The sequence below is a fragment of the Dinoponera quadriceps genome, unplaced genomic scaffold (genome assembly GCF_001313825.1).
Source record: "Dinoponera quadriceps isolate SergipeBrazil2010 unplaced genomic scaffold, ASM131382v1 scaffold566, whole genome shotgun sequence".
NCBI classification, from domain to species: domain Eukaryota; kingdom Metazoa; phylum Arthropoda; class Insecta; order Hymenoptera; family Formicidae; genus Dinoponera; species Dinoponera quadriceps.
In genome coordinates, this window is record NW_014555972.1 from 3170514 (window position 1) to 3183123 (window position 12610).

At 44.2% G+C, this 12610-nt stretch overlaps 1 protein-coding gene across 1 annotated transcript in view; it reads left to right on the forward strand.

Annotated features, from left to right (window-relative positions):
• Nucleotides 1-12610, forward strand: part of LOC106746366 — a 55119-nt gene that overhangs the window by 23804 nt on the left and 18705 nt on the right. The window contains exon 2 of the mRNA XM_014622916.1: nt 5707-5897. Within this exon, the coding sequence (XP_014478402.1) occupies nt 5784-5897 (114 nt within the window). The 5' untranslated portion in view covers nt 5707-5783. The remainder of the gene's footprint in view (nt 1-5706; nt 5898-12610) is intronic.

Here is a 12610-nt window from a genome sequence, read left to right on the forward strand (position 1 = left end):
GTACCAAATACTGGCAAAATGGAAACCTTTGAAAGTGAAATGTCCAAGCGGACGTTTCTGGAGAAACGCCAAGCCCTGCTCGAGGAGATCTCTCTCTTTGCCTAACGCGTGCCAATTTCGGCACGCGTTGTCCTTCTTCCTACCTTCTGCTGTATTTAAGGGTCGTCCATTCATCCCATTCTATTTCATTTACCCCTTTCGTAAGCAGCCGGTATGTTGCGTCTCAATCGAGTGTATCGCGCTCTTCATCGAGATTCATCGAGCTTTCCCAACTGGCCCTTGCGAAACACGATCGCGATGATGTTGCTTTATAAATCTTACATCGTGACTTATCGCTGCGCCGTCGCTCGAACGTTGCCGTAAGCGCCGTCACGGTGCGATATTTCCTTCGATACATCCTCCCGCGTTTCCTCCGTGTCGCAACTAGCAACGATATTAATCGCACATTTTTCCCCTTCGTGTCTGGTATTCTTCCGTAATCACAGGGATTTTCGTAAGGGGCCATTCAACAATTACAAAATTGGAGTATTTCGTCCCCTCCCCCTCTCTAAGAGACAACGACGGACGTTTTTCAAATCCCCTTCGCAACCGTGACCGGAGTTACGCGCTGTTGAGATCATCGTCGACCGGCAGCGGAGGATGCTGTGCCGCAATATCTCCGCCGCGGAGAGCATCCAGCCGCGACTCGATCTGCGGCTATGAAAGAGAAGACCATTATTCGTGTCGCTCGATGTACGCGTGCCGATCGCGGCAATTTCACGCTTCGCGTCCCGGAGCTCCGCCCCGGGATCGTCCGTCCTCGGAAGCCTACTCGCGAGGGAGATCCGTTACCAGCTTTCGACGTATTTACCTGACGAGTGCTTATCAGTGTTGTCTCTCGCGTTTCTCTTCTCCGTCGTCTCGATAACCGTTCCTCCTGAGAACCGTTATCGGCTCGGCCTATCGAGAACAAAGCTGTTTTGAAACAGCCGTTTCATCGTGGTATGAGTGATCGGTCGGTCGACGACGTTCGTCGGAGACAACGACCAAAATTTCGATTTGTTATTCAATTAGCTGGCGGACGTCATTCTCCGATCATTAATTTGCTCGGTCGAGGAGAAGTTAATGTATTTCGAGCTTCTCTCTTCCTTCGGATTCCCCTCAATCTCTCTGTTTTGACCGTGATGCATCGCTAATTTAAGGTATGAAATGCCGTTGAAAATATGTTTCAGAGGAAACTGATTATGATAAGTAACTCGGTGGTTTTCTGAGACGAGGCATCGCGATGCTGAAAGCGGATAAATGTGCGATCAGTCACCAACGCGATCTCAATTGGTAACGGCGTACAGGCTCGAGCTCGACAGTTTTATTTCTTTCTTTCTTCATTTGTGCGGGAAGTGCCTTCTTGAAGAGAAAGGAGAATATTAGTAAAGCTGATAATTATTTAGTAAATATGTAACGCAATAGTACAAGATAGTTTACTAAGCTGCGGCTTCGTAAAAAAATGTATAATAATAAACATACAAAATATGAATACGACTGTGTTACATACAAACATCTCTAGAGCGTTTAATTCGAATAATTTAGGACGATAAGCAGCCTCCTCCTCGCGAAATGACAGCTTGGAACTATACGGAAAAACAAAAATCAGATCGAGAATAGGTATTCTCATATATAAGTAAGAATATTATGATTTTCTTAAAAAAATTTTTAATCTTGAATTTAAGTAACGCATCAATATAAATTCAAGACTAAAAGTCTTCTAAGAAGATTATGATATTCTTGTTTATATCTATTCTTGATTTAAGACTTTTTTTTCATGTATTGATCACGAATGTGTCACAACAGATTGGTTGCGCGTCAGAATGCCCGCCGTGCAAGCATTGCTTGAGTAAAAATCATTGAACGTCGCACGACGATGAGTTCGTCGGCACAGGTTAACAGTACTCGGAGTATGCGACCACGTTGTCCTTCGTGTTAACCCACATTAACAGCGTGCCGCTTCCGGAAGATGAGTCGCGCGGAGACCACTGTCAGGTTCTCCTCGACGAAAGAAGGTCGTTCTTTTCGATCGATACCGCGGATTGTAATTACGCTCCCGTACGAGATGAAACTAGTGACACCAGTTCTCTTTTTTTAACTAGCGGAGTGTGCGAGGGACAATCGATAAATGGAATTTTATAGATTCTTTAAAGTCCATCGATGCTATATCATGGCAGAAATTGGCCGATCATTAAACAAATAGTTAATATCAAATTTATGCCAATACACGCCGGGATATCACACACCGCTCTAAACACATGTTTTTCTCGGTATCTTACATTGCGCATTAAATGCGGGTGAAAGGTCGACGTATTTTTATCCGGCTGCAATCTTCGTCCGTGATTAGTCAGTTGGAGGACGCAATTAGCGACGAGGTTGAAGGATACTCGCATGACGAAAGCATTATCCGCAATAAAAATCCATGACCATGTGAATTTTTGCAGCCGCGACAGAAGAAAATCTCTGTTGTTATGTAAATAATGACGTAGCTCTGAAACGTCCGATCGACCTCGTGAAAATATAGTGTTCACATCGCCATGCGTTATCAATTTTCACCTGTTCAAGAGATTTTTGTAACATATATTCACAAATTTTGATAGCACCTTGATATGTCAGAAGAGACATTTTTTGCTGGCAGTCAATTAATTAAAATGAATAAAAGTGGAGTAACTCGCGAGCGAACAATACGTTGCAATTAAGAAAGAAACGCAAAATTACGTAAAACTTTCTCGTACGGTTTTCCTATTTCCGCGAATCGACGACATCTCCGCTTCGATTTACGGGTACACGCGTCTAAAATCCGATTATCGGTCCGGTAGAAAGAGTGATGTAAACGTCGTCGTAAGATGCCGATTGGCGTGGCGCGGGCAAACGACATCATTATACGCTCGGCTATTACTTTTCACCGCGGCGATTTATCGGCGATGTACAACGAGCTGCGCACACACGCGCGCAGCTAACTTACACGGCCGAGGAAATGCGCGATCTTTCGATAAATTACATCATCATCATCGCTATCCTGTCGTTGGTTATTCAAAGCGCGCAATGTCCGTCATTATTCCTCGAGATCGATGTGTTACTTCTTTCAGCTCGGTGACAACAGACCTGTTTAACGGAGACCTCCGATTTGTCTTTCGCGTCCAACGACAGTCGGTTTCTTCCCGCAGCTTTCTAATTTTCGATTGAACATCTCGTCGACTGAGAGAGCACCGACTTGCGCTTCTCGCGCGCGATTAAATGAAAAATTCAATCGTCATTTCCTCCATACTGTGGAGCCTCGTGTGTGGAGTTCTCTGTCAAATTTTTGGCGGGTCGAATCGTGAAAGCGGCTGTCATTAATGGGAAAGGCGATAATCGCGTGCGTAGCCGCCGTCTCAACTTTGTCATCGTACACTGTACTTATCGAGTCGTTATTTTCTCGAAATAGTTTCTTTTCCGTCGGACGGCGCAAGAATCGGCCCACTTTTATTTTGCAACGCGTAATTACGGGCCGCGTCTGGTTTTTCGAAGACGAGAAAGGGAGCAACGGAATGTATCGCCGGCGATTTTCAAGCCGACCGATGTGTCCGTTTTGCAACGTCGACTCCTTAGATCGTAGGTCATACCGTATCATTACGTAGAGCGAGAATGGCCGATCATTGTCTTTCGAGAGCGCCCTGTGATGCTGTGTCGGCGCTGCTCCTCCTCTTTGTTTGTAGCTTTGCAATTCATGAAACGCGGCGTGAATAATACGGTTGCTCGTATGCCGAGCGCGTAAATATTAGTCGTTTGAGCGTTGCAAGTAGAAACAAAAAGTGCGTGAGAGGACCCGTCCGGCCTCAGAGGAACAAAATGAATCAATATTTTTTACTTGCTGCTCATTCGTTGCTGAAAGAAAAAAAAATTTGTTCCCTATCGATGGTCTAATGAGGAGAATTCGAAAAATCAGAATTTTTCCCATTAGTTCGGCTACGTTCCGACTTCTTATGTAACAGACTAAGTTGAAACGCTATTCGTATAAGAACTTATGATTGTAACTTAGTGCGATCGTTCGTAAATATTTACGATTTCTCGTAGATCTTATGGCTAGCAAAAAATAAGCCAATGATAAATGACAGATGCATTTGAGTCGTAACGATGAGAATTGCACGTAGTTTACGTAAAACTCAGACTTCATAAGCTACGATGTATTTAGAAATTTGCTTGGAATTGTAGCGTTAGAAGAAAAAAAAGACATACAATCCCGAATAATAAATAAGTGAAAGATATCGCGCGATAAGCAGATCTTTCTTGTGACACAATTGGTCTCCTCCTTACGCAAAAGTAGTTCCAGCGGACGGTTTTTACGCTCGTCTCGGTTATTACTCTCGGCGTGTTTACTCATACAACACGAGCGCATCGACGAGGAGGAATCTGCGGAATGCGTTCCACGGTCGTAACGCGTCGGTCGGTGGCTCTTCTCCACCGTGGACGTCTTCATTTGAGTGCGTACAAACGCAATTCGAGCAGGTACGTTTATTGGCGAACCAAGAGGCTTTACAGACCGTCCACGCACGTGAGATGAAATTACTTCAGGAATAATAAATATAACACGATTGTTTTTCGGTAAAACGGTTAATCCAGTTATTTTTCAAGCGATGAATGGATATCGTACTTTTCGTTTGAGTAAAATTGACGTAAAAATAAATTAAGCGAAAACTGTTCTTAGCGTTCAGATGGGCTACCTGAATTTCGCCTCCACTGATTGCGGTGTGTTTTATAACGTAAGATCGACGTGTGCATTTTTAATCACGAAATGCACTCGCAAATGCGCTCACTCCTTTTTCTCCTCTTCGAACAGCTACTTGCTTAAGTGTTCTCTCGCTCTGTTAATTAAGTGCTACCAAGTCACTCGTACATCGCGTTCCCCTCGTTCGTGGAATTAATTTGTGGGGCTTCGATTGTTAGCGGATCGCCGTTACAACGTTTTCTCGATCAGATTTTTGTGAAAAATATTCTCCGACGGGTTCGTTATAATTAATTAATTATACGTAAAATTCTTCGAATCTTGTAACTTTCCGACTTCCGGAACAGTCAACGCATATAATTGTCCTTTTTATAAATTTAGAGTCCGGCGCATCACCAAGCTCTACGTTGACTTTCGTTTTGTATCTGACTTTGAAACTCGTACATTTTATTGTTATGGTCTTTTTAATACTTACTATTTATATAATCTTCAATGTTGTAGTGTAAATTTTCCTACGAATGTTTACATAAACAAGGTTACATAGCAAGGAGAATTTTGGCAACGAAATGTCACAAACATAAACTTATCGAGCGTCGAAAATAAATATATGTAGAGGTAAGATAAATGTTGAGCCAACTGTAAGCACATAACGCATTTCCTTTCTAGGTCCGGCCGAATATCTCGGCACGACGAAAATTACGCAATCGCGATCCGCCGGCGAGAGAGCGAAATTGTACGGTACACCATTGTCAGGTGTCGTAACTTATCGCGATGATTGTGCAAGGAAACTGTTGCTACTGTCGAACCCGGATTCATCGTCTCGCCGTTGCATCGTAGAGATCCCACTGCGGAGATATTAATGCAATTAGTACCGGCATCGTAGCCAAATCAGCTCTCCGCGAAACGGAAATAGGATCAGTCAGCACATTTTTCTTCTTCACGGATCAGCATTTATAAAGGGTAAATCGATCGTTTCACAGACTCGCCTGAGGATGCGCGGTTGCGCGGCGGACAGGAGGGCGCGGTGTTGCGAAGAGGTCTGCGACCGTCGCGGGAAATGACCATGACGAGCGTGGCTGTCGCCCCGGGTAGCCTCGGCTCACCACCAGCTATGCTCACCCCGAAAATGTATCACCTGCAGCAGCAGGGTCTCAGCCCGACGTCCGGCAAGGTAAGTCGAGATATCTCGTCGCGCGGACGCGAGAGAGCGTATCAGAGACGAGCTCAAGGAGCGTCTTTACGTAACGGTACAGCCGAGATCAGTTGGAACCTCATCTGCGGCTGGTTATTAGATACGGCTTTTCTGCTATTGCATCTCGCGTGCTCTAATTACTACTCGCATAAATGTCCTTCCATTTCCTTGAACGGAGGAGAGGCGAAATCGATCATTTTCGCCCGCCTCTTACGCAATGACGTCGTGGTTTGCGTACGTTGCGGTCGATAGGGGGGCTTTTTTCGAGCCGTTTCTTCGCTATCGTTAATTTGTCGGAAACTTTTTGCTGCGAACGCTTTTATGTAAGGACGGTGCGTGCAGTTTGTCGTACACTTGTGTATTCGCGAGGAAATCGATATCGTATCTCGCACTGAGTGCTTGCAAAAAGTATCACATTTGATCGTTCTACGGATGTTTACGACGCGTGACTCGTGGCGTGTCAAAATAGGGAAAGCGCTCTCGAATGGGTTAATTGCCGGGTACACGTCGCTTGTGTAACGCGCGCGGGGATGAATGAACGTGACGTGTGTGTTTCGCCTCGGGATTTTTTTTCCCTCCTCTTTTTTTCGCGTGGGCTCACTTTAGACGATCTCTAATTTACGTGTTATACAACAAACACTTGTGTGAGATTTACTAAATATTTTCTCTTTTTCTCAACAAACGGAACACGAATTCTGACCTGAATCCGCAAACTTAACGTTTCAACGATCCTCACGCGACTTTTCATGGTATACCAAATTTCTTTGGATTTAATCAAATTTCGTTAATTGAAACGAACTTGTCTTTTGGAACAGAGCAAACGAACGAATGTTTTTGGAATGATTGGTTTTTCAAACAATAAATAACACTTCCTCAAATAACATGTTTCTCTTGTATTAACGATGATTGTCATAAACGATAAATTATAAACCAGCATTAAATCCAAAGGAACCTTCTTCTCTGTCTACGCAAACACGAACGAACACTTTTGTCGGTACATTTTCTCTTACGCAATCTTCTATTTCGAATTTCCCCGTCGAGTAGACACATAATCGCATTTGATTCGAGGCTTCCGGTAGGCTTGTGAATAAAGTGCTCTCTAAAGGCGAACATGTCTCGGAGAGATGACATCGCGATCGCTGTCAATACGTTTCATAACGATGCGACACTTTATTGGCCGTTTAATTGCCGATTCATCCGCCGATAACGCGACGCGGTATTAAGATTGCTTCGCGACGATTTTTCGACATCCCGTGTTTTACGATCGGTACTTGCGCCTGTAACGCATGGTTCGCCTCGGTAAAATCCGATCGGTCATCGCTGACAGTCGAAAAACTTCTTGCTCGGTCTGCGATTGCTTCTCCACGCCAAGAGAAACGCAAAATTTCGTTTGTCCCGCGTTTATTCCCTATATTTCATTCCTTTCATCGTGCCCGAAAGCCCCGAAACAGAAAACGCTTCGCGAAAGACGGAAGTGCCGCAAAGGTGTTGCTTCGGTTTTGCCTGAAAACCAGTCGTCGAACACAGGATGGGAGGCTCTCGAGTGTTCAGTCGCGGACAAAGTGTCGGTTGACTCGAACGTGCTATTCCATTCGTCGATTTTCTCTCTTCCGCGGCGAGATTAAAAGCGACGATGAATCGCTCTCTCGAAAGCGCGTTATCCGTTATAGTTACTCAGCTTGATTTATAATCTCCGCGCGCGGATTTATAAGTATCGTTACTCTCCCGACGCACATCGACGAGTGTTACGAATGGGGATAAATTCGTGCGATTCCGCGAAAGTGATATCGGAGGGTAAGAGGAACGATGGCATAAATCACACACGCCGCGAGACGTTATAATTACACACGCGCGCACCATCTAAGTACCTTGTTTACGACGGCGCCGTAACTAAAAATCAATTTTAAATATTCGCGAGAGAGAGAGAGTATTTAGTCGCCGACTCTAGTCGCGGCGCTCCGTAAATTATATTTAATCCAGGTAGGTACGAATTTCCTTAATGCGTTACGCAACGAACGCAAGAACTAATTGGATAAGAAATATACTGCGGCACGAATCGATAGGCCGGCAAGATGTATGAATCGCGCGACACGTTGTATTAATAACACGACCGGCCGCCTTTTACCGGACAGTTTTTCCAAACTCGGCGAACCGGTAAGGGAACATTTTCACCACGAAAGTCAGCCGGGATGATTCTCGTACGCGATCTTCGTGTTTTCAGGCGAATAACGTTCCAAAACTGACGGATTTGATAAACGCTGCGTTTCTGTCTGTTCACGGGGAATTATTCGCTTCTATCAGCAACTTGGCTCGTTAGCAATTCCGCCGAGTTTAGCGACATTTCGCGCCGTGTTTGCGAGCGCGACCGGTAATAGTTTATATAACTATTCGAGCATACGGGATCTCGCGCGCGTAACTTTCCATGCTCCTTCGAGCGTTCCCAGTTCTTGCGTGCTCGAACGAACGACTGGTTTAGTATTTGGCCCACATCGCCGCCGGCAACTTTCGAGACTTTATTCCTCCGCGATTTCTTTCGATCGTAACTTTGTCCGTGCGATACATATCATTCTTGGGCCGCGTTTCTCTCTATGTTTCCTCGCATTTTTCTTGCCGAAAGATGTTTCTTAACGGGGTGTTTTTGTGGGATGTACAGGGAAAAAATAACTCAACAGTAGAACGGAATATTTGGTTTTCAAAGGAAAAAAAAATGTATTTCATTAAATATTGTTCCACTGAAAGAAAGAAAGGTTCTTGAACGTTTTTCTAACGTGGTGTTTCAAATAACTGATCGTTTGCGACAACGATTGTAATGTTTGGATAAAGATGACATTTATTTGAGATATTGTTTAGGAGCCAAACATTTGTTGACAAATTTGTCTCGTGAAAGGAATTTTATTAAATCCAAATAAGTCTCTCTCGCTATCTAATATCTCTGTCCTAATTTTCGATAAACATATTTATATCCCATATATTTCCTTCTAATTAGCCTGTGTTTGAGCGGCGGTTTCACTTGAACCACCTCTGCGGTTCAACACGAATCGACTCGTTAATTTATACTCCTGACCGAACGGTCTCGGGATTTTCACGCGCAACTCGATTTCCCCGGCGTTCTCTTATCCAACTTTTTCGCCGGGACGATTCTACAGGTGTCATACTTGCCGGCGCGTGTCGTCTCTAATTCTTATCATCATCATCATTCTCGTGACAGCTTCTTCGCCAGGTGAAAATTTCGCCGCCGCCACAAGCGTGTCACTTTCCTTTCCTTGACGTAATTTTCGCGCAAAAACGATCGCGTCTCGTATCGAGAACCTCGTGACTCCCCTCTTGTCTCGGCGAACTTTCATCCGCGCCGCGGCGAATAAACGCGTTTTAATCGCGATTACGCGGCACATTTTGCGCGCGTAACGGACGATCATTCCAGCACTGCTCCAAGAGAAGTCTCCTGAAATATATTCGCTTCATAGATTATCAGAGAGCGTTTCTCCAAAGCACAAATTGAACAATATTAGGCTCTCTCGGGATCTTGAATCAAAGGAGAATGTAGAAAGAGCCGAGCGCAGGATGTTGGTGGATTCTCCAAATGTTGATTTTTTCGGACAAGTCAGAAATGTGAAAAGCAATTTTCGTTTTGATCATGTGCAGCTGGTCACGAAAAATCTTTCTAAAGCGACTTTTTTTTCTAATCACTCAGCCGATTCGTCCTGTTGCGCGACGAGAGGTTTTACGTCTCGACGCGTGGTTGTGCAACGCATCCATCGTGACCCCGGGATGGTCGGTTTAGCTGCGCGCGATCGCGCACCGTATGCAATATTCCTAATATAAAAGAAATAAGCAAATGTACACATTTATATATAATTCGTGTAAGTAGTCGAGAATTGTGTAAAGCGATCTCTAATTAGGGTCGTGCGCTTTCTTCCTCTAATTATTCGAAGCGAGATGCGGTAGGGATGCAGTTGTGATACGACTGATATAATATCGATATTTTTGCTCACTGGTGATACCCTTGATTGAACTTCCAATCACATCGATACTCTCATGACATCCCTAATTCGAAGATCATCGTCGAGATTGTATCGGACGCTCCGATCGAATGTTCCATGCCGAGAATCGCTCGGTTTTTCTCCCGCCCGCTCGATGAAGGGTCAAATCAACGAAGCCACGGAGTGGAAACATCCGGCTTGCCTCGCATCCACCTTTTCTTTCTGCAGCGGCCGTAATTTCCGCGGTAACGGGCGAAATGAAAACTGTTACCTCAGTTATGACTGCGTTACAATTGTACAATTGGCATGGAGCCGACATTTTAGAGACGGAGAGAGAAAGGAGAGACACAGGTGCGGAGGAGGAATAGATAATTTCTCAAACGAGTCATCGACCTGTCCCGGTATCGATACCCGGAAAGGTACGCTTACTTGAGCGTGACAGACGCGTTTTCATCCGGAAAGGTAATTGTCGACACGGAACTTTTTCTCACGGTACACGACTGCACAAAACGCGGTTTATCAATGGCCGGGCATTACGTTTGTCGGTTTGTGGTGTCGGGGGAAATCAAACGCGGAATATTCAAGAAAGCATATTATCTCGCACAGAAGGTGCGTTACCATCCGCGACGGAATTCTATTTGCGGGAAAACGGATGACATTTGAGGAAATCTTCAACGGTGCGTAAAATTATCATTGGAATTCCGCTTCGAATCCGGATTATAGATCGAGCGCTTCGAAACGATCGTCGTGATCTCACGGATAAGTTATAAGAGGTACAAAGAGGATGTGTGACCAGTAGTGCCATAGCTATTAATTAGCAAAAAGGAATTTACTTTCCCCCCGTGTCTGTATCGAGATGACCTCGGCTAAGTGCTCTTTCACCTTTTTCATCGTTATCTCCTCCGCCTGCCTTTCGCAAGAACCGTTTTTCCGTCGTAATCACGCGACGCGTTGCTCATCCTTCTTTCAGATCGGTATGCCTTATAAATTAACGCGCGGCTTATCGAGAGCGAGATCTCATGTTCTTTCAGAGATGTCCGGCCTTTTTCCATTCAGACGAGTTAAACGTAGAATAAGACGGTAAACATCGCGGATAACCGAAAGGAAAGGAAGCCTCCGGCATTCTCGTTCCAAAGAAGGAATACGAATACGTGGATCGAATTGCTTCTCTGTTGAGATCCTTTAATATATCCCATATCTGATCGAAAGGCACTTGAGGAAACAACTTTTCATTCGAACTGAGAAACGTATAGATTATACCGTTACGCTTGCGTTCATTTACTCTCTAAAGTGCAATCGGTGTATCGTCACTGAGAAACAGTTAATAATCACTAGTGATTATAGTATAGCACCGCAGGTCAGTAAATTTCGCCGCAAAAGTCTGTTAATTGAGCAGCAGCTGTTTCCATCTAGGAGAAATCTAATTGCAGTGAGAAAAAAAGTTATTTCCTTTTTATTATATCTTAAGGTATCGTCGGTGATTTTGCCTGAAATATAATTATGTTTAATTGATTTATATCATATGTGAAAAACACGCTTTTCCTGACTCGAATTCAAAACCACTACTTACGAACTACGCCAAATACGGCATATGGTGGAACGTATATATTTGTGCTAGCGATTTTTGCTAGCAATAAGAGCTAAGTGGAAGAGTTTCCATTAAAAATTAGTGAATATATTCACTATAATTATCGGTAGAATACTGTTCCATTAATTTCACTAGCGACCGATTCAACTTAAGAGAGTACTGATAAAAACATATTGATAAAATTAGTCATCTGAAGTCTCTCGTTTCTCCGATTCTCACAATTGATCACGTCGACTGCAGTACCTCGAGTGTAGCCCGACGAGATATTGCGTAATAACTGCTAAGACGCTCTTTAAAGTTGAATGTTATGTGCAAGCGGGTATACGTTTCACTGAAGAGATTTCATCTCGTGTTCTCAAGAGTTAGACCAACATCGGAGAAGGGTCTGAAGAGAACGTGTCCACCGAGTAGTTCTCTAAAGGAAGCTCTAATTGTACAAAGAGATTTGCACTAACTCCGCGATAAAGGAAGTCATATAAAATACACGTTAGAGAGCAAAAGAAGAAGTCCAGATAACTTTCGTATTGAAACATTCGCGCGTTTTTCTCTTCTTCCACGTTGACTTTTGTCACAAAAGCGACCCGGTCTAAATCCGCCGATTTCGCCGACCACGCCCGTTTTCTCGTTGCACCTGCAACGAGAGCGCAGACGCGTGGTGTGTCTATCCGTATAAGTACGCTAGTTTACTTTCTGTTTTTCGACCGGCCGGCCGACCGACTCTTACGTGAGCTTGTGGGACAGGATTTTTACGAAAGTCCCGCATGGACGAGAAAGTAAAGTGCACCTCGTTGTTCGCCCTCGAGGCAGTCGGCTGCCCCATTTTCCGACCTTACGTACGTTGCTGCAGCTGCGCTAATTTAACGGCCGAAATGAAGACTTCTTCGGCTGCCTGCAAATTGTTTGAACTTCTCTTTTCTTAGTTTAAATAAGATTCGCTGACGCTATTTTTTGCCCATATTTTTACGAAACTTCCGAATATCGCCTCAATTTGCTGTTTGTGCGTAAAAATGTTCTATTTCAAAAAATTACTTCAAAATTATTCACGATACCTCATGGTATCACACTGTGAGAATCGTGTTTATTCGAGACACTTTTTTACATTGAATGCATGGGTCAACGTTGTC